Below are 22,366 nucleotides of genomic sequence, written 5' to 3' on the forward strand. Positions count from 1 at the left end.
AAACGCTCTATAAACAGTTAAGAACAAAGTACTGTATGCTTTTTATCAAAAAAGTGCAAATGATATGCTGGTGGGATTAGGATTTTGAGATGATCAGAGATAGTAGGGTCGGTGACCACTGTGTTACAGGATGGCATGGTGGAGCAGCATGTAGCTTCAGCGTCCATCAGTTTGATCCTGAGCTTGTGTGTGTGTGTGTGTGTGTGTGTGTGTGTGTGTGTGTGTGTGTGTGTGTGTGTGTGTGCATGTGTATGCGTGTCCGTGCGTTTATCATGTGATGGACTGGTGTCCTGTATTACCACCTCATGACTAGTGCTCCTGTGATACGTTCCACAGCAACCTTTCCAGAATAAACCCACTACTGAAGATGAATGAATGACTTTGCATAAAATATCATTTTTTTCCAATTAACTGTTGAAACAAAACATTAATAAAACTATTAAACAACAATGGCATATTATTAGTGTATATGGCTTTTTAGCTGAATAATATTAGAGCATTTTTACCCCATATACTCTGAAACCAGGGATATATTCGGAATAAATAACACTCTAATGTAGTCTAAAGATTAGTAACTCATTAATTTGTGCTGGACCTGAAAAAAAGAGTATAAACCACTTGGTGCAGTGGAACGAGGAAATAAGAAACATCCTAGATCTACTCTTTCCCATCAGTGTGTATATAAGCTGGTCCTGGGTTTCGCCTGTCATACACCTGATAAGGAGTACTTGATTAATGCTTTTGTGGTAGATTAATACACACGTGAGGTGGATTTCCCAGTGTGTATGCAATACTTAATCAACTCTAAACACATTTCTTCCCACACTGTTCTGTCAATCACTGTACTCTTGATAGTATTATGGTAATGAGATTTTGGAGCTGGCCCCGTTATCTCATTTTGTTTAACCAGTCAATCCTAATGAGTTAGTCCTTCATTTAGACAATCCAAATCAGTCAAAAATCTCCCAACTACTAGATTAAACAGGATCACATGTTACATGCTAAAATTTTTAGACATTCATGCACACATCAAGGCATGAGGAATACAGCTGCAAACCTACATAAACATATAAACACAGGAACTCTAGGAACTGAAAGGACTAAATATATTTTTTCAATCTGTTTTCTGTGAACTAACCATACCCAAGCCTCTTTCCTTGTTTACCACTTTGAAGGAAATGATGTTAAAGCCATCCCACAACTTAACTTGATCAGAGGGCTGATTAGCTAAGCTACCTTTTGCCAACAGGAAAAGCTGAAGTGTGTGCACTGCCGGGGTTGTCATGAGCAGACCATTCCTACTTTAACTCTTATGAATTGTGAATGTCCAGCACAGGATTATAATATAAAAATGTGATACTAACTAAATATTAAATATATACTGTTTTTAGCAGGATACCAGCTATTCTGAAAGAGCATCCTCATCTGGTCATCAAAGAAAAGCTTATGTTTCATACAAATTTCATACAAACATGCGATAATTAAATACTTTAATAACACTTTGCTGTTTAATTCTCAAACCTGATTGGTCAGAAGGTGATTAATTTTCTACAACAGCATAGATCTGACAGTAGTTCCAGCTGTAATATAAATAACATGTTTATATTAATGTGTTTTGATTTTGTAAAAAAAAAAAAATTTTTGGTGGGGGGTGAGTTACTTAACTTTTTTTTTTTTTACATTCCACATCATTAAATGTAATTAATCCATCCATCCATCCATCCATCCATCCATCTTCTACCGCTTACTCCTTCTTCAGGGTTGCAGGGGAACCTGGAGCCAATCCCAGGGAGCATCGGGCACAAGGCGGGGTACACCCTGGACAGGGTGCCAGTCCATCGCAGGGCACAATCATAAATGTAATTAATATATGGGTTAAAATGTGAGGTGTTTTTCAATAGTAAATAAAAAATTGTAATCACTGTCAAATTATTTTGGCATAAAAGGAATAAAACACTTTAGGGCATGATGTAATTGGGTGGGGCATCAAATTGGAGGGGGGGGGGGTGGGCTAAAGGTACACCACCCTGTCTGATTAGTTTCCTATAATAGCAATATAATAACAACCCACATATATTCTTTTAGGGAGCTCCATAATATTTTAGCTTTTCAACAGATTACAACAGTGTGTGTGTGTGTGTGTGTGTGTGTGTGTGTGTGAGAGAGAGAGAGAGAGAGAGAGAGAGAGAGAGAGAGAGAGAGATTATATACTGCACTTCTTATACCAGATCGTCCAGATTTCTGTTGAACTTGGCTCCAAACACATACACAACCTTCAAACACGAATCCTTAGATCCTTAGATGCATTGCGTCATCGTTTTAGACTGTGTTCTAAATTGTATGGCTTTAATCTGAACTTAACATCTGTTTAGTTGTACCTGATTAAAATATCATCATCTGTCTGTGGCACACATATACAATAAGTTAAATGAAATGTTGCTTTGTTATAACCATGGGGAAGCAGTTATGGGTTATTTTTATTCCTTGTTGGCTTTACCATCACATGGAGCATAGATCCCACTATAGAATCTACACTGATGCAGGGCCTTGCCAAAAAACCACTTTAACATGATAACATTCAGGTATGCTGTCTTTTACTGATATGAGAACTGTTTTACTGATATGAAAAAGCACCTTAGTGCTGCCTAATGATGAAAGCATTTACCCAGCTACTGACGCCATATCGTTTGACATTTTGTTCCTTTGTTATTGCAAACAAGGTGTGTGGATTTATTTTTTCAAAGCATGTCTGCTAAAACAGTTCTCAGACTCATTTCCTTTTGGCTGCTGTTAATGAGGAACGACTGTACTGTACCAGCATGAGTAGAGTCGTAACACTGGATGATTTAAATCTGTAAACATTTCCTTGCACTTTGATAAATTTTCTGAAACTTGTGTTGATATCAGATGTTGGCACCAACCAGTTTGGGCACATGGAAGATGTGTTACGGTTGTTTCAACTGTAAATAGTGCAGTTTTTAGTGTAGAAAGACAGCCATACATCAGAGAGTGCATGTGAGGTAGAGAAAGAGAGATACATGTTCATAGAGCAATGACATTTCCCTTATGATTACTGATCATCTCTGTACACACACACACACACACACAAACACCACATGCTTCTCTGTTGAAAACTTATTATCAGGCCCATAAAACAGTAAAATCGCAGAGATACATGTTGAGGTAAGCCTTACACAGTTGCTTTACTATACCAGTAAATACTACTATAAGATAAGATTGAGATACAGACAGATCCTCGATCACTGTCCTGTCCTCGATCCAAACAAAGGCTGCAGTAGCTATACAGAGCTTCATGACAGACCCAGAATTACATCAGGCGGGTTATGAATAAACAGATCATCTGATAGAGCACCTCATCTTTCTCTCTTTCACATACCCCTAATACGTAATACATGCGTGTATGCAATCGGCTTCTTGTGTTTGTGTTGGTTACCGGGGAGGGGCCAGAACAGCAATAATCTTTATCTGCTACCCTCTCTACTGTTTACAGAGGGAGAGGGAACAATGAGAGAAGGAGAAATGACTTTGCAGTAGAGTAGATACCATGGGTGAAAATGATAACGCCAGTGTACTACTGCAGAACATCTAAACCAACTATATGGGAGCTGTTGTGTGATAGGGAAGAACTAGCTAGTGGGTGAGGATTGGCAATTGCTAAATTGGGTAAAAGCAAAACAAATACTTCAAAAAACAAACAAACAGAGAACCCAGAGGAAACCAATGAAGACCCTATGCAAAACCCAACACAAACAGTAACCTGAGTTCAACCTGGAGCTGTGAGGCTAGAACAGAGATGTCAAGAAAGAATGTGGGAAAATATTACAAATTAGAGTTGCACGGAGAATAAGAGCCCGAAGGCTTTTATGAAGCAGTTGGTGGGGAATACAGTTAATAAGGAACATTTAAAACACATTCAGAAAGGGGGATGCAAAGTATTCATCTGATTAGATTTTTTTAGTTTTTACTTTTAATAACATACACTACCTGAATATTTCTTCTACAACTGTGGGTGGCATGGCAGGTAGTGTTGCTGGCTCACAGCTCCAGGGTCCCTGATTCAATCCTGAGTGTGGCGTTTGGCATGCTGTGTTTGAGTGGGTTTCCCCTGGGTTTTATGGTGTCCAAAAACATGCAGGTAAGCAAATTGACTGCGGTAAAAAATTTCCCCTAAGTGTCAATATGCATGTCAATGAAGCCCCCCAATGGACTGGCATCAACATGAATTCTCCTGCCATGTGCTCAGTGCTCTGCACAGGCTCTGGATCCACCACAACCTTGAAAAGAATAAAGTGGTTACTGAATATGAATTAATGAATAGATAATTGAATGAGGGCGCACGGGGGCTTAGTGGTTAGCATGTTCACAACACCAGGGTTTGGGGTTCCATTCCCGCCACTGCCCTGTGTGTGCGCAGTTTCTCCCTGTGCTGCAGGGGTTTTGTCCAGGTACTCCGAATTCCTCCCCCAGTCCAAAGACATGCATGGTAGGCTGATTGGCATGTCCAGATTGTCCGTAGTGTATGAATGGGTGTGTGAATGTGTATGTGAGTGTGCCCTGCGATGGATTGTCCAGGGTGTACCCCGCCTTGTGCCTGATGCTCCCTGGGATAGGAGTATCTCAGATAGATATCCTGAAGGATTAGCAGCATAGAAGATGGATGGGTGATTGAATGAATGAATGAATGGATGATACTTCTAATAATATAACACACTAATGTTCTTCTTCATTTGTTCTTCTTCAAATGTCTGAGGGTTAAATAAAAACACTCTACCACATACAAAAATAAAAAACAACAACCTAATTTTCCCAAAATAAGAAAACAGCAGTGACCAGCCATTTAGAGACCCAGAGATGATTTAATTCCTAATGAAAATCATTACTTTTGTGCCGCCTTGCAGAACAGCACACAAGGTTAGCAATAATAGATTTATTTAGGATGATTGCTTTTCTGGTCTTACAAGGTTACATAAACGATGAAGGATGTTTGGGGAAGTCGGAAACTAATATGAATCACTGTGACCAACTAGTTTTTTTTTTCCGTTTAGGGCAGGGGGACGAGGGAGGGCTCAGAAAGGTACCAAAAAATGGGAAGTGACTCGGACTACATGATTTTCACATGACGCTGTTTATGTAACACGACCCTCCAATTAGTCAAATAATACAGGACTTGGGGTCGAGGTCGTATCCGAGTGCAGGATGTGATCGAATCTTCGAGTAAGGATGTGATCATGTTTCATGTTGCACGGTTTAAAGGGATAGTTGGATTGTCAACCCCCCCCCCCCCCCCCCAATCGAGTAAATTCTTGAAGTGTAAAGCTGTGATTTGTCGGACGCGGAGTGATGTCATTCACGCACAGATATGTGGGTTACAAGCCTAGAAATGTCCATATGGGGTTTTGAGATGCGTGCTGGTAAGAGAAGGGAAGATTAATATCTGTGAAGCAGGTACAGGAGAGAGAGCGTCACTTCACCTCCTGCACAATGAAGCGCTCGGAGTTCCACAAAGCTGCAGTTGCGGCTCTCCTCACTTTCTGTACACACGTAAGTTATTTATTACAGCGTTTACTGACCACCATTGAGTTTATTGAGTAAAAAAATATGTTTGTATGTTTTGTACAGTTTAATTACAAAACAAGAATTCAGTGCTCTTTTAATGGTGCCAAATATTACAATAACTGAGTAGTCAGCAGATTTTATTAGCAACCTTTATCAGCAACTTCAAAAGTTTGCTTTCTTCTTTACATGCTTTAATTAATTCATCTCAATGTGCTTCAAGTGGCTAATGCCTCAAAACAAATCTGAAACGACCAGTGACTTGCTGTTTACTCGGTAAATGAACTTAGAGGCAAGTCCACATTTAATGTATATCACAATGTGGAATAACATTTTGATTCTTTCACTTCTAATATCATAGCATACACAACTGTTTTGTTATTTGTGATAATGAAGGTACATCTAGAAAGCCTAACTCACCTTCAACAAACTTGTTTTAGTTTCATGATTATGAAGTATGTTTTTTGTACATTTATAATGAATTTCCTTTTGAACTATTTAAATAATAATAATAATAATAATAATAATAATAATAATAATTATTATTATTATTATTATTATTATTTACTTTTAATAGTATGTGTTTTAATAGTATGTGTTTAACTTCAACATTGCATTTTTTCCTGAATGAGATAGCTTATATTAATCTTATATTTGCTATATAGCTGTTTTTGTCTAATAGTTTGATTGTGATTTTTCCTCTTCATGGTAGTTGGCATGCTTAATCTGTGCTAAATAAATGTCTGCAATTAAGACTAGCCCTGCTGTATATACTGTATGTACCATGGTGGCATCTAAAATATGTGCCATGTAAGAAGACAGCCACAAGAAAATATGTACAAAATATTTTAAGGGCTGGAACCTTACGCTCTGGAATGAGTTTATTTTAAAAACCATGGTGATTTTATAGTTTATAGTAGTCTAACCCAAATGATTGTTTTTTGTGTGCAGGTAAAATCCATCCCTTTAGAGTGTGATCCAGAGTACCTGTGGTTTCAGGAGGAGACGAATTGCAACAACATCATCCACCAAGACAACTTTACACACACTAACTCTACAGGTGATTCATATACACTCATACACACACGTGTGCATGCCCACTCTATTTTTTCACTATTCAGTCGCTCCTAAAAGGAACCAAAAGGTTTGATTCAGAGGATGGTCAAACCACATAGGGTTATAGATATTACCGTCCATACCTGGGCACACACTTAATACATTTTCATACTCACATGCTTCTGTATGGGAGTATGTTACAGGTTAGTGGAGAAACATGACATTTTGGTTTTATCTTTGGAATATGTGAATTGATCTGATGGTGAATATTACAAATAACCACCATGATGCAGTGTTGCTTGTTATCATATGAAACATGTAGCCTTTTCCACCTCAACCAGTTCCCACACACAACCTCAACAAGAAGTCACTTACTTCCTTAGCCAAGGATATTTACTTTGTTTTTTTTTCACTGTAACCTAATGAATCCAAGTGGTTATTTTTAGATTATGGTTTGTATTATGTGAAGCTGAACATGGACTGATTTTAGACCTGTATGATTGCTTAATAGGGCCGTCAGTAACACCAGGCTTGAACATGCACACACACACACACACACACACACACACACTCTGTAAATACTAATCTGTCAGTTCACTGACATTAAAATAACACTAAAATGCAATACAGGTCTCTCTCTCTCTCTCTCTCTCTCTCTCTCTCTCTCTCTCTCTCTCTCTGGTATACTCAATCATCACATATATCATCTAAGACAGAGAGTTCCACGTTTGTATCAACCTGTGTGAAACACACTTACAATAACAAGACGCTTATGTATTCCTGCCGTTCATCAGAAGACTAAGACATTATAGCACTGGAGAGAAAGGCTGAATCCTTAATGTCTGCTGTTTTAAAAGGAAAACATTCATCAGCATCTGAATGGCTCCTCTCTCATGATTGATACTGTGTGTATGTGTGCATGTGCATGTGTGTGTGTGCGTGTGTGTGTGCATGTGTGTGTAGTTCCTGATTTCTTCTGATTGATTGTATCTCCTGTCTGGCTTACTCAATTACAGCTACTACGAATGAGGAGACCATTTAGATCGCATTATCTATTATCACATTATTGTACATGATGTGCATGTTTAGGGATAAATACTAAAGTAAACGGAAGAGTTGCAGAGGAGTTTTGGAGACTCGGTTGTAAGATATTTTTGGCTGATGGGGAGATATTAAATTTTCTGTAAACATTATGGACAAAAACATTTCTCGTCATTAACCTATGAACTTAGATGTCATAGAAAAGCAAAGTTTATCTGGCAAATGGGAAACACTCTGTGTACATAATGTTCATAGAGAAATAATGCTAATGCTAGCATCATTTCCCCTTATATAACCCCTGCAGGCTGCAGTGGATTATGGGATGATGTGAACTGTTGGCCTCATGCAGAGGTTGGAGATGTGATCTCTAAACAGTGCCCCATGTTCCTCAGGGTCAAAGGTTGGTTTGGTAGTGATTTTGAGCCAGTCATTCAACACAGCTATGTTATTATAGATATGCTATGTGTTTATTCACATGAATAGGAACTGTAAGGAGAAATTGTACAGAGAATGGGTGGTCTGATCCAGTCCCACCATACATGCTGGCCTGCGGATCCATGAATGGCATAGTACACCCTCCCTCAAACATGGTATGATTAACACAACCTCACACATAATAGTGGTTTACAGGAATACTCCAGCATTTTTCAACCTAATCTCTATCTATTGTATGTGTGGTGTAATATGTTTGATTACTACAGGCTAGATTTTCAACACATTTATGAGATGTACTGAGAACACAAAACCTGTTTACTTGAAACTTACATAATGGCATCTGTTGAATTCCATCAATAAGTGCCATTCATTTATCTTCAGTAATCGCTATATCCTAGTCAGGATAGTGGTGTATCCAGAACCTAACCCAGGAACAGTGGGTGTGAGGTGGTGGGAAAATGTGTATATATTTGTACATACATACATACATACATACATATATATATATATATATATATATATATATATATATATATATATATATATATATGTATAAAACACTCACTTAAACTGTATGAATCAGTCTTTCAGAGATGGGGCTAGTTTTTCAGGAGGACAGATTTATAGCTGTGTGTCACCAGTGTAGCTGTGTGGATCTGATGGTGCTCAGATAACACAAAACCTTAGAGAGAACTTAAATATTTTTTACCAAAAAAATGTTGGTAAGACATTCTTTCACATGTCTCGTCAGTCAAATTAAGCATTTTGATCTAATTCAGAAAAGGTGCCCTTAAACATCTATTAAAACTGAGTTTTGAGGAAATAGGTTTTCAGTTTCTTGCTGTCGATATTGCTATGATGCCTTATCCTTTCATCATATAGAGAGAATCATCCATGTATTTGTCATCACGTTTAGACTACTGCAACTCTGTTTACTTGCCTTAGTCATGGAGTTCTAGCTTGTCTGGAGCTTGTCAGGAACGAGTAAACGTTGGAGCACTTTACTCCAATTGCGGAGTCTGCAGTATTTTTGCAGACACGTCCGGGTAGTCTGATCGATTTATTATTCCAAAGCACTAGTTTGTGTCATGGTTCCAATAAGCTTTCAAAGGCTTTGAAATAAAGTACATTACATCTGTGAAGTTACATGTACTGAAGAGATCCAAATTGTTTTTGGAGTGTGGTGGATGTTTCCCACATTTAATCAACCAGCTATTTCTGGACAGGTCTTATTATGTGCGGAGGTTCAAGTACTGGGAAACGCCTTCTTATGTAAATTTCAGTTAAACTATATCAGTTAGAATATTTATACATCATAAACATAATAATCTTACTTAAACAGCTACAATACCAATTCCTGCCAACCTTCACTGGTTAACAGTGAATATTAGGATGCATTTTAAACTGCTGGTGCTCATGTACTAGGCATTACATGGTGAAGGTTCTGAATATATTTCTGAATTACTGTCTTCTTAATAATTAATATTAATAATAACAGGCATAATAATCATGCTTTGTTACAGATGTGATAGACACACAAGTATTCCTTCAGTCAGCAACAGAGATAATCCTAAACTTTGTTTAATCTTTGTTTATATCTGTTGCATGGAGTCTAAATGATCCAAAACTACATAAAAAATACTGCATTAATCCATGAATAGGTAGACCTGTATAAAATTCTGTGATTTTATGATATGCTTAGTCCCATCTGTGTGTGTTTCTGTCTGTAGATGCTGGCATCACATGAGTACTTCATGTGGGTAAAGATCATGTACACAGTGGGGTACAGCATCTCAGTGATCTCCCTCACCATTGCTTTCATGCTGCTGTGTGTGTTCAGGTACAGCCTTGTAAGTGTGTGTGTATGTTTCCTTTATATACACATAATAAATCTGTCATTAATATAAATACATTATGGAATGTTGTCTTTTCTCAGAAAGCTCCACTGCACTCGGAATTTCATCCACATGCAGCTCTTTCTGTCCTTCATTTTGCGGGCTGTTTTCATTTTCATCAGAGATGCAGCATTACACAACTCACAGGATTATTACCACTGTGAATCCCACCCGGTATACACACACACACACACACACACACAGGGCACTCTTATCCAGCAACTATGCATGCACACACACAAGCAATACTTAAATAGTTATAGCTAAAAAATAATCTGTCACTTGTTTACATAAACAAATGTGTTATTCTCTGACTGTGCAAAATATGGCTTTGCATTTTCTTTCAGCTTGGCTGTAAGGTCGCACTGATTTTCTCTAACTATGGCATACTGGCTAATTATAGCTGGCTGCTGGTGGAGGGTCATTACTTGCACAGCCTCATCCACCTGTGCCTACATTCACCAAGAAAACGCCTGCACTGGTACATCAGCTTTGGCTGGGGTATGTCTCTTTCTCTCTTACATGCACACACAAAACATACAGTTTACACCAGAATTATTGACACTCTTCAAGAGAATGGACTAACATTAATTCATTCATTGTCAGCGAGCATTTTATGCTGGTCAGGGTCACACTGGATCAAGAGCCTAGCCTGAGAACACTAGGCACAAAGTAGGAATACACACTTTATGGGACGGCAGTCCATCGCTGGTCACCTGCGTACACACATTCACGTCTAGCGGCAATTTAGAGCAGCTAATCCACCTTAAAACTTGTTTTGGTGGTGGGAGGAACCTGAAGATCCCAGAGGAACCCCACACAAACATGGGGAGAACATGCAAAACTCTGCCCAGACAGTAACTGAAGTTCGTACCACACGTACCACATACCCTGGAGCAGTGGGATAGTAATGCTACAAACTGCAGCACCAGTTGTTGGCCAAATATGAAGTTGCCAAATATGAGGTTGCACACAAGTAAAATCCCATTAGCATTAATCAATATGTGGTAAACTAGACAACTTTGAACAGAACAGAGATGGATGATTGTTGGCCTTTAATTGAAGAGAGCAGTCAGTGTAAGTATCTCCAACACTGTTATACGATTCTTAATGCTGTTATTCTTTTAATCGGAGTCTTCACCAAATATTAACTGAAGGGGTGCCAATAACACTGAATCAAGTAACGTGAAGTAAAAATGTACTGCCTAGGGAAATATTTTAGGTTTTGTTAAAAAAACAAACAAACAAACAAACATACATCTTAAAAATAAATAAAACTATACAGAGCCCTGTTAAGGTTATGTTCATATTAATATACATTGCATGTGTTATTTTCATTTTTGCTCATTTTCAAGAAGCCTACCATGAATTCCACAGTGGACTCCACAACCTCTTTTTATACATTTTTCTCAAACAGTCTAACACACATTGATATTTCTCAAACACACATACAGCTATGTAAGCCTAGCTATGTAAACACTTCATAGCAAAAAAAAAATGCTTTGTCTTTCACACAACTATTATCAACATCTCACTGTGATATTTTATTACACTGTTGAACGCTGGAATGGTGGGAAGTTCAAGCTTGAACAGTACTGAAGGGTTAAGCATCGGCTCTGTTCTTTTTCACTCAGGCACTCCTATGCTCATCATCATCGTGTGGAGTGTCGCCAAATATCTGCAGGAGGACGAGGGGTGCGTTCACACAGACCAAAATATCAATACAATATAATGTCTTGCTCTTCAAAAATCTCCATACATGCTGCAGAAGATATGGCAACAGTCAGTTTGTGAACATTGGAGAAATATCCAGTGGCTGAATTTTAAGTTTGTAAAGAAATGCACTGCCCACATTTGTGTGATATGCAATACATATACACGTCATGCATTACAAACCAGGTTTAAATAATCCTGAAATTTCATTGATTGATAAAATATATCTGCAGTCTGCATACTGTGGAAATTAATCAACGACAGGGTGGTGTGACATGGCCTACCATGAAGCAAAGCAAGGTCACCACCTGGAAGTTGATTGTTTCCCGGTAATAACAGCATGGTGCAACGTGTTTTATTCCTCTTATACCACAGGATTTTCTCAATGCTAACATTTATTACAACTAACTATTTATTAAAGAAAGGCATGTCATACATTTTAAAAATTTATCATTAAGCTTAATGTTGTGGAACGTCCACACGACAAGTTATTTCCTGCTATCACTTAAGTTATAGCAGCTGCAAACATTTTCTCACCTGCCCCTCTCTTCTCTCTCTTGAAGTTAATAAAACAAAATGTATAGCTTGTCATGTTCTGGAGATACCAGAGCATGGACAGTCTGCATATTTTACTTTTAAAGTGAATTTTGAGCTATTTTCCACATACCCCATAATTGGTTGTTCAATCAAATCATGTTTGATGTTTGCTTCTTTGAACTGGAGCTATGAGACTAACTTATAGCTACCAGTTAAGCATTGTGAAACTGCTTGTTTAAATCATCACACATTGGAATTAAACTACGAGGAGTTATATGGTATCTCAAATATACTTGTTTCAGGCACTATATGACTTTTCTATACAAATGGACAAAATAACTGATTTGGCTGAAAGGCTGAAGTTAGATTTTTTGTTTTTTTGCTACAAGGCATTGTGTGCGGTTATATGATAATATAGGATAGTTCTTGTTTATATTGAATATCTAATTATTATATTTAATTTCCTTTTTACATGGGCCTTATCTGCTGTCTTACAACCCCAATTCCGATAAAGTTGGTATAGTATGGAAAATGCTAATAAAAACAAAGAGGAGTGATTTGTAAATGTACTTTTACTTGTATTTAAACCAAGAACGTTTTACCTAATTAACTTCATAGCTTTTTTTGAAGGTAAACGTTTATGTTGAAATTTATGCATGAAACACGTTCCAAAAAAGTTGGGACGGGGCAATTTAGGACTAATAGCAATGTGACAAGTTGAAATAATAAGGTGATGTGAAACAGGTGAGGCAACCGTCTAATCTGCCAACAGATGCATCAGCGACTAATCAACACTTTGAGAACAACATTCCCCAAAGACACATCGGTAGGATTTTGGGCATTTCACCTGCTACAGTGCACAATATAATTTAAAAAATCTAGGACTCTGGTCAAATCTCTGTGCTTAAAGGGCAAGGCCGAAAATCACTTCTGAATGCGCATGATCTCTGCTCCCTCAGTCGTCACTGTCTTAAAAACTGTCATGAGTCTGTAATGGATATCCTCACATGGGCTCGGGAATACTTTGGTAAACCTTTGTCAGTCAACACCATTCGCCGCTGCATCCACAGATGCAAGTTAAGGCTTTACTATGCAAAGCAGAAGCCATACATCAACACTGTCCAGAAGCACCGCTGACTTCTCTGGGCTCAATCTCATTGGAGATTGATATTAGCACAGTGGAGTCGTGTTTTGTGGTTTGACAAGTCAACATTTCAAATATTTTTTGGACAAAACAACTGTCGTGTTCTCCGGGGCAAAGAGGAAAAGGACCATGGAAGCTTTTATCAGCGTCAGGTCCAAAAGCGAGCTTCTGTCATGGTATGGGGGTGTGTCAGTGCCCACGGAATGGGTAACCTGCACATCTGTGAGGGCACCATTAATGCTGAAAGATATGCACACATTTTGGTGCAACATATGCTGCCATCCAGAGCAGGACAACGCTAAACCACATTCTGCCCGGATTACAAGCGCATGGTTGCATAAGCAGAGAGTGCGGGTGCTAGCATGGCCTGTCTGCAGTCCTGTAACCAAAATAAGGCAATGAAGGCCCTGTAGAGTTGTGTAGTTGAAGAAATGCATAATGGAAGAATGGGGGAAAATTCCACTAAACTTAACCAACCGGTGTCTTTGGTGCCAAAACACTTATCAAGTGTTATTAAAGGAAAAGTTGATGTTACACAGTGGTAAACAGTCGACTGTGTTGCAGTCATCAGATTTGAAATGATGTGAAATGAAATGAGTGTATATTTAAAAAAATAAATTACATTCAGAAAGTAAAACATCAAATAATGTCTTAATAATGTGTTTTTAATATACTACAGGGTGAATAGAATTTTCAAATGACTCTTTTTTTTTGTTTTTCTGCATTTTCCATACTGTCCCAACTTTTTCAGAATTGAGGTTGTATAAAATTGTTTGTGTATATGATGTTACTAAGACAAAGAATCTTGAGTTGAGTTGGTGACAAGCAGTTTTCATAATGCTAAACTGATAGATATATTTGTTAGGAATATTAGATTCATACTTCCGGTACAAAGCTAAAGAAGTAAACCTCACCCACCAAACATATTTTGATTGATTGAGTAATCACAGGAAAATTCATAGGAAAATTGTAAAAATGTACGAATTGTAAATTGGAGCATTTTATTTTTGGCCAAACCAGAGGTGACAATAAAATCTTCTGTGTTACACTTTTTGCAGTCAGAACTAATGGATGATATAAACTAGAAGCAGAGGCATTTGCTGTAAATTCAAATATCCTTCACTTGCACTTCCTCTAGTCATAAATTCCTCAAAAAAAAAAAAGAGTAAATGTTTAAAAAAAATTAAATGAAGCCATCTTGGTGATATTTTGTGCCGTGTGTGCAGGTGTTGGGAGACAAGAAGCAGAGGCTGGATCTGGTGGATTCTGAGAGTTCCTGTGATCCTGTTCATTACAGTACACAAAATACAGAAACACATTTTTCCACAATCCTAAGATCTCTCACCTGTCACATTTTATCTAGTATCACCATACTATTATTATTATTACTACCACCATCTATAAATAGCATCTTTATTTCTTTCCTGAATTAGCTAATGTTTACCAGTGTGTTTGTTTTCATTCATCATAACACATAAGGTGAACCTCCTGTTTTTCCTGAGAATCATACAAACAATAATAAGCAAGATGAGAGCTCCTGACATGATTGGAAATGAGTTTAAACAGCACAAGTAAGTTAAACTCGCAACAGCCAACCCAGAGCACCACATAAAAAATTTAATGTTCCAGGCAAACAGGAAAGAGGGAATAGACACAGAACAGATGGAACAATTCTGTATTTTAGTTTAACCTACTTTCGTGATGCTGTTTATCTGCTGTATTGTATGAAGGAAGCTGGCCAAGTCCACACTGCTGCTAGTGTCACTGTTTGGTGTGCAGTATGCCCTCTTCACATTTTTCCCTGATGGAATCAACATCCTCACCTTCCAGATTTGGAACACCATCGAGCTCGCCCTGGCCTCCACACAGGTAATGAAGTACAGTTCATATGTAAAAGGTATAAAACATGACTGGGTGTGCTGTTTTTGGAAAATAATCAACAACGGGGTGCTGTAATGCGGCCTGACATGAAGTGACATCGCTACCCAGAAGTTATTTTCCAATAGCAGCATGTCCCAAAGTGTTTTATTTCTCCTATACCACAGCTGTTTCGGTTTCAGGTTGTCCTTCCGAGATTCTCTTTAGCACAATAGCTCAAGAATGAGTGAATGAATGTTTGTAGGATTTACTGTATATGGAATTATCATTGTAACCATGAAGGTGAACTGATTCGAATTTGGAATTAATCCAAGGGGGGGAAAGGTTACAGTAAGCTCAAGTGTCTGAAATAGTTTTTTTTCAAGAGCTTCCTTCCTGTTGGGAGTATATATAAAGGGTACTTCAGGCATACAAAGGTGTAACAAGAAGGACTAGGTCCATTGACAGCTTTGGCGTTGAGTTGTTTTTTATTGATTAGGTTGATTCATAACATTTCCAGTTGACTGGAATTTCTTAATTATGGCCCTGATGGTGGTAATGGGCATTTTCAATGCTTGTGCTATTTTCTTATAGCCACTTCCCATTTTGTGAAGCTCAACAACCTTTTGCCACACATCACAGCTATATTCCTTGGTCTTACCCATTGTTATGAATGACTAAGGGAATTTGGCCTATGTGTTTGGCCTCATATTTATACCCCTGTGAAACAGGAAGTCATGATTGAACAATTTCCTGTTTCTAGTCACCCAGGTGTACTAAGAAAAATGTAAAATATCAATGGGAATATACTTCAAATATATTTTCTCATATGAATACATAGGGGTACCAATAATTGTTGCACACCTATATTTATCCTATATATATTTTTTTAATAAACCTGTATTTTGTTTGCAATTGTTTTTTTTTTTTAACAAAAGATCAAAATGTTAAACAATAAAGACAATTTTTCACAGCCTTCTTTGCTCATATTTACCAACGGTTCCAATATAAGTGAAGGACACTGTATGTGATTGTGTGTCTTTTTGTTGTGCAGGGCTTCGTAGTAGCACTTCTATACTGCTTCCTGAATGGAGAGGTAAGTGTCTCTGACTTATGTTCACTCATTCATTACAGAATTTTATTTGGAGGTTAAAGCAATAGTGCAAAAAAATAGGTTTCCTAGCAAAAAGAAAGTGGATAAATTAGAGAAGCTAACTCAGCATTTTTTTTTATATATAAAATGCATGCTGGAGTCAGAACTAAAACATTCACTATGTAACAAATGGCACTAGAGGTATTATCTATAAATATTACATAACACCATTCCATACATACTTTTCAGTTGTCTCAAAAAGCTATTTAGGAATATTACCTTTTTTGCTGCTTTTGCTCATCTTTGAGCCCTGCTGGCATTTGCTTTTCTTACTTACACCTTCATAATACATTGTAACCTCTGACTTTTGGCAGGTTCAGCATGAGATTACGCGGCGCTGGCGACGGTGGCGTCTAAAGCAGCGTGTCCATGGTGACACCAGGTTGCACCATGGTTCCCTTAGCCAAAGTGGCATACCACTCACACAGATCTCTCTCTTAGCCAGAGTTAATAACATATCCTAACAAACTTACAGCAGACCATAACACAGTCAAACTCAATAAAATATTATATACACAATCTACTGTAAAGCAAAAAAAACATTAGCTCTTACTAATTACAAACATGTCCAAATAGCTCAAACGATAAACATTAACAGTCTTAGTGTAGTCTGACTGCAAGATTCAATATGGGTGAAAGAAGATTGTTTTCTCTCATGTACTGTACACACACACACACAGTTCCAGTTGCAATGTTTTCAGTCTGTTAATAGAATCATAGTTGACTGAGCAGTACAAGCATTTCACGAGTCTACTTAAAACACTGCAATATAAGGAAAATGTTTTATGCTATATTTATATGATACTGTAAAATGGCTTTAAAGCTACCAACAGCACAGTTTAAATAAATGGTGGATTATTCAGTTTTCTTAAACTTGGTTTATATTATGTGATACTATAAATTTACAATGTTTTTTGCAAACTGCAGAAAAAACTTTTTTGTTTTAAAACATTTTAAAAAACTGTCTCCACTAAACTGAACACTCCAAACAATATATTGTTTAAATTAAATTATCTTGGATCATGTTCCACCATCAATGTTTACTACAGTTATAATGATTAATTCATAGCTAAGGGCTCGTTTACAAAAGAGAATTTTCTCAAAGCACTTCTCCCGGGGAAAAAAACAAACCACTATCCTCGAGTTTAAATATCATTTAGCTTGATGTGTGTATATCTACAGGTGCATCTCAAAAAATTTGAATATCATGGAAAAGTTAGTTTTTTTTTTGAAAGTGGAACTTTCATATATTCTAGATTCATTACACAAAGTGAAATATTACAAGCATTTTTTGTTTTAATCTTGATCATTACGGCTTACAGTTCATGGAAATCAAAGTGTCTCAAAATATTAGAATAAAGAATTTATAATACAGAAATGTCGACCTGAGAAGAGCTCTAATCAGCTAATTAACGCAAAACACCTGCAAAGGTTTTCCGAGCCTTTAATCTCTGTCTGGTTCAGTACACAACCACAATCATGAGGAAGATGAAAGTAAATTTTGCATTTCATTTGGAAATCAAGGTCCCAGAGTCTGGAGGAAGAATGAAGAGGCACAGAATCCAAGTTGCTTGAATTCCAGTGTGAAGTTTCCACAGTCAGTGATGATTTGGGGTGCCAAAACTATTGTAACTGGTTTGCTGACCATGGTGTTACTGTGCAGGATTGGCCAGACATCTCGCCTGACCTGAACCCCATAGAAAATCTATGAGAGACTCCAGACCCAACAATGCAGACGAGCTGAGGGCCACTATCAAAGCCACCTGCTTCCATCACACCTCAGCAGTGCCACAGGCTGATTGCCTCCATGCCACGCCACATTGATGTAGTAATTCGTACAAAAGGACTAAAGCCCCGACCAAGTATTGAGTGCATAAATTAACATAATGTTCAGAAGGTCGACATTTCTGTATTATAAATTATGTATTCTAATATTTTGAGATACTGGATTTTTGATTTCCATGAGCTGTAAGCCATAATCAAGAATAAAACAACAAAAAAAAAAGGTCTGAAATATTTGACTTTGTGTAATGTATCTACAATAAATAAATTACGGGAAAAAATTTACTTTTCCACAATATTCTAATTTTTTTAGATGCACTTATATATATATATATATATATATATATATATATATAAAAAACAGATTATAAAGCACTGAAAAAGATATTAATGATAATGTTGCTTCATGTTATTTGTTTTTACTTGCTAAATAGAGTAATGGTGTAGGGTTTTTTTTCCTGCTGTTTAGTACAATATATAAATAATAAAATAATATTAAAGTCTGACTTTGTGAATTGTGTGAAATAGTGAAATATATGAGACATTTTTGTTAAACATACAAAGATATAAAATTGTGAATTTGTGAAACGTCTTTATTGATAAGTTTAATAATAAACTATTTAATTTGTATGTATAACTCAAATTCAACATCAATAAATCCAGCTTTATGGTATAAACTGAGGTTTTTTTCTTCTGTGAATGATGTACATAAGCCAGCAGTGATAAGTCTAAAATGGCCAATACCTACGGTTTCCCCAGATCACCACTGGAGGGCAGAAAATATGCCATATTCGGAATATGCCATGCTGCCATGCCATTGAGGAAGAAGAGGAAGGTTGCATTGAACTGGCACCAGAAGGTGAGTGTGAACGCTAGAGGTGTAGCATAATCCCATAATAGGAACACAAACATCATGACCCCTGCAGCAGCCAATACTGCAGCCAGCAGGACAAGCCATGCCCCTAGATGCCACCGCTGCCTAGATGCCTGTCCCTCGGTGACCTGTGATAATACCAGCAGCTCCAGGCCAAAGATGGCACTCACCACAGCCACAGAGGCAACACAGCGACACAGCCAAAGTCCATGCTCCAGGAGCTGGCCTATTTCCTCTCCAATATGCCTGCTGCAGTTAGGGGGTGCACCAGAGTTCTCTGTGTCCACCTCACAGAAGAACCAGAGGCCAAACATGCGCTGCTCGGTCAGCAGCCAGTATCCATCACACACTGCCATGGAGGAAAGGACGATGGAGAGAGCCATACACAGGATGATAAGAGTGCGACACAACACTTCCAGGAAAAAAGGATGAGACTTCTCCTGGGCAGCAGGAGCCAAGGCCTGTGAGTGATGTAGTTAGGTAAAGTCACAAAAAAGGGAGATAGGGGTTTTCATAAAATAGTACAAAAAAAAGCCTTAGATGCCAGCCTGTCAGAACTGTCCATTATCAAAAAAACAAAAAAAAAAAGCATCATGCCAGCCAAAAATATCTGCCCACTGGTGGTCCTTTACTACTGATGGATGGGGGGGGGGGGGGGGGGGCGCTATACTGTACTTAGGCTACAGGCGATAATTGTTCATATAAATGGCTAAACAAAAATAGACAGGTAGATGAATCTAATAAAGTGGTCACTATACGAAGTACACACCCAGACACTATTTTATTACTTTACAAGTGTAGCGTTTCAACACAGTGCACACTAGTGGCATCTGGTGGTCAAAAGGATGACGTGCAGAGAGTAAATCTACTGCATGATAGTGCAGGTTGCAATGGGTTTTGGGTTTCCAGCTAACAAACCTGTACATTCCAATCCTTCCAGAACTTTTTAATACAGCAAAGTAAACTATAAATTGATACTGTAGCGTCATGTTTGTGCGACAATAACACTTTGGCTGTGCCCTGCGTTCAAAATGCTCTTTGCTTTCTACAGCCACGCTTCTGTCACTATGTAGTGTCAGAGTCATTTAATCATGTTACAACAGGCTACTGTATATTACTCTATTTCGTTTATGACTCCTTCCGCCCACCGATTCGTTTCCAAATTCACTTATCACTAGAAAGAAATCTTCCTATGAATTTTAAAGTAGGCTAATGTTATTCTTAACATGAATTGTTATTGCTTTGGGGTTTTTTTTTGTTTTTTTTAAAAAAAATTTTAACCCAAACTAGCAATTCCCAAAATGTACAAAAAAAGTTAAATAAATCCTTACCATAAATCTTATTGGCGTCATTCTGATCAACTCCAAACTTCCAACTTGAAGGTGTCAAACAACACCTGTGGTACCGGTCGAAAGTCTAAGTGTAATTTCAGTCTAACATTAACAGACACGGACAAGAATCAGCAGTTCACCATTAATCCTCCAACCACAGTCAGCTATGAGGCATTATGTGGTTAAATTTCTGGTCACGTCTCTTTTCAGCAGCAGGAGAAAGAGAGAGAATAACGCTGTCAATCAGGTAGGCTGAAAACCTCGCCTTGCCTTACATGCAATTTCTCAATAACATATTGATGATTATTATGTGTGGAGGCGGGGGCGTGGTCAAACGCCGGTTTGTGGAATGGTGGGCGGAGCCTGGAGAAGTGAGTGGTAATGAGCTACACTAGTGATGGGAAGTTCGTATCATTTTACTGACTCGGATCTTTGAATCTCGTTCAGCAAAATGAACGAATCTTTTTTTCGAGTCATTTCAGCAGAATATAATATAATGTTACATGTTAAATTCCCCAACACACCTAGTACTTAATAAACTATATAAAAAAAATAAATAAACTGTAGGCTAATGCAACCAAGGCTGATTTATGAGAAACAGAAATGATAAATTAATAGCTTAGCTGGGCTTTTAGTCTATGCAGTCTGTTAGTTCACCTCACTCCCGATCCGAGTCGTTCTTTCTTTCGTCACGTCACATTTGTCACATCTGTTCCCGGGAAACAGAAATAATTAGTTCACCTCTGGAGTCTTCGGGTTTGAGTCGTTCATTCACCGTTTCCGGTACCACATGGTGCATTGTCTATGGGGCGGTCACTGGAAGAATGAACGACTCGAACCCGAAGACTTGAGCTAATAATTTGTTTCCTGTTCAGAACCTATGTGGATTTGCACGAAATGAACGCATCACTCTCTGAGACAACTCGTTTTTACCGAATCATATTAAAGACTCGTTCTAAATGAAGGACACATCACTAATCTACACCTGTGCGGGATTTTGCTAACGATATTGTGTTTTGTAGACCAGACCACAGGTGTAGACCATTACCGGTCACTTTTCCCGGCCCCGCCCTCGCAAACCGGCGCGCGACCGCCTCCACATTATGTAACTTAAGAAGACACAACTGCTGTATGGCTACAGCTGAAAGACACTTATGCTGTCTTTTAGAATACTGTCCTTTTTTGAAAACTAACAGAATAATACAGAGGTATTATTCCCAGTACCAATTCCCACATGACATATGAAATGTAAAGCTATTAGGTACATAATTAAGGATGAAATGCAGGATATGTTCAAACTGGGCATGGTGGCTTAGTTCAGGGGTTCCCAAACTTTTCCAGGGCAAGGCCCCCCAAATGGCATTAACATTTGACCAAGGCCACCCTTTTGCAAGATGTCTTTAAAACACATTAAAAATACAGACTTCTGAATATATCCCCCCTTTTTTTTAATTAATAATTACATCTTGCATCTTTACATTAGGAACTGATTGTGTGTGTGGTTGTCTGAGAGTGAGAATTTATTTTTCACACCAAATTGTTGAGGCCCCCCAGGTGGCCCCCACTTTGAAAACCACTGGCTTAGTTTGCCTCGCACCTCCGCCTTGTGTGCATTGAGTTTGCATGTTCTCTTCGTTTCCTCCCCCAATCCAAAGACATCTCTAAATTGTCTGTAATGTGTGCGCAATTGTGCCCTGCGATGATTGGTTGGTGCCCTGTCCAAGGTGTCCCCCACCTTGTGCCCTAAGTCCCCTGAGATAGGCTCCAGGCTTCCTGTGACCCTGTGTAGGATAAGCAGTAGAGAAGATAATGTTCAAACTGCACGTGTACATGACTGGTATGAATTAGATACCATTAACCTGCAGGTCAATGCTGAACCAGGTCAGTTTAGCTGGAGTGAATTATTAATGTGCAACATTTCTGTATATACAGGCTAATGTTAACTGCTGAGGTAAGTGATAAACATCTGAACAG

At 38.1% G+C, this 22,366-nt stretch overlaps 2 protein-coding genes across 2 annotated transcripts; one reads left to right on the plus strand and one right to left on the minus strand.

Moving 5' to 3' along the window:
* Positions 1 to 5,336: 5,336 nt before the first annotated feature.
* On the plus strand, positions 5,337 to 16,869 carry LOC128608386 (secretin receptor). The gene is made up of 13 exons (XM_053626048.1): positions 5,337 to 5,562; positions 6,526 to 6,634; positions 7,976 to 8,071; positions 8,155 to 8,261; positions 9,837 to 9,946; positions 10,043 to 10,175; positions 10,349 to 10,502; positions 11,636 to 11,696; positions 14,622 to 14,691; positions 14,875 to 14,966; positions 15,126 to 15,264; positions 16,307 to 16,348; positions 16,720 to 16,869. The coding sequence occupies exons 1-13, from the start codon at positions 5,503 to 5,505 to the stop codon at positions 16,867 to 16,869; spliced, it is 1,323 nt and encodes a 440-aa protein (XP_053482023.1). The 5' UTR covers positions 5,337 to 5,502.
* A 1,715-nt stretch (positions 16,870 to 18,584) lies between these two features.
* On the minus strand, positions 18,585 to 22,260 carry tmem37 (transmembrane protein 37). The gene is made up of 3 exons (XM_053627189.1): positions 21,990 to 22,260; positions 21,050 to 21,101; positions 18,585 to 19,522 (listed from the first exon to the last, which is right to left on the minus strand). Exons 1-3 carry the CDS (start codon positions 22,049 to 22,051, stop codon positions 18,932 to 18,934), a joined length of 705 nt encoding a protein of 234 aa, XP_053483164.1. The 5' UTR covers positions 22,052 to 22,260; the 3' UTR covers positions 18,585 to 18,931.
* Positions 22,261 to 22,366: the final 106 nt, after the last annotated feature.

Source organism: Ictalurus furcatus, chromosome 6 (genome assembly GCF_023375685.1).
Source record: "Ictalurus furcatus strain D&B chromosome 6, Billie_1.0, whole genome shotgun sequence".
In the NCBI taxonomy this organism is placed as follows: Eukaryota; Metazoa; Chordata; class Actinopteri; order Siluriformes; family Ictaluridae; genus Ictalurus; species Ictalurus furcatus.

Excerpts from the sequence above, each read along its gene's own strand:
- LOC128608386 (XM_053626048.1), top strand. The coding sequence starts at position 5,503 with ATGAAGCGCTCGGAGTTCCACAAAGCTGCAGTTGCGGCTCTCCTCACT. Across the intron at positions 9,947-10,042 it reads ATGCTGCTGTGTGTGTTCAG|AAAGCTCCACTGCACTCGGA; the intron begins GTACAGCCTTGT and ends GTCTTTTCTCAG. Across the intron at positions 14,692-14,874 it reads CTGTGATCCTGTTCATTACA|GTGAACCTCCTGTTTTTCCT; the intron begins GTACACAAAATA and ends ATAACACATAAG.
- tmem37 (XM_053627189.1), bottom strand. The coding sequence starts at position 22,051 with ATGTCTTTGGATTGGGGGAGGAAACGAAGAGAACATGCAAACTCAATG. Across the intron at positions 21,102-21,989 it reads TCAATGCACACAAGGCGGAG|ATGTGACAAATGTGACGTGA; the intron begins GTGCGAGGCAAA and ends TCCCGGGAACAG. Across the intron at positions 19,523-21,049 it reads CGACTCGGATCGGGAGTGAG|GCCTTGGCTCCTGCTGCCCA; the intron begins GTGAACTAACAG and ends CATCACTCACAG.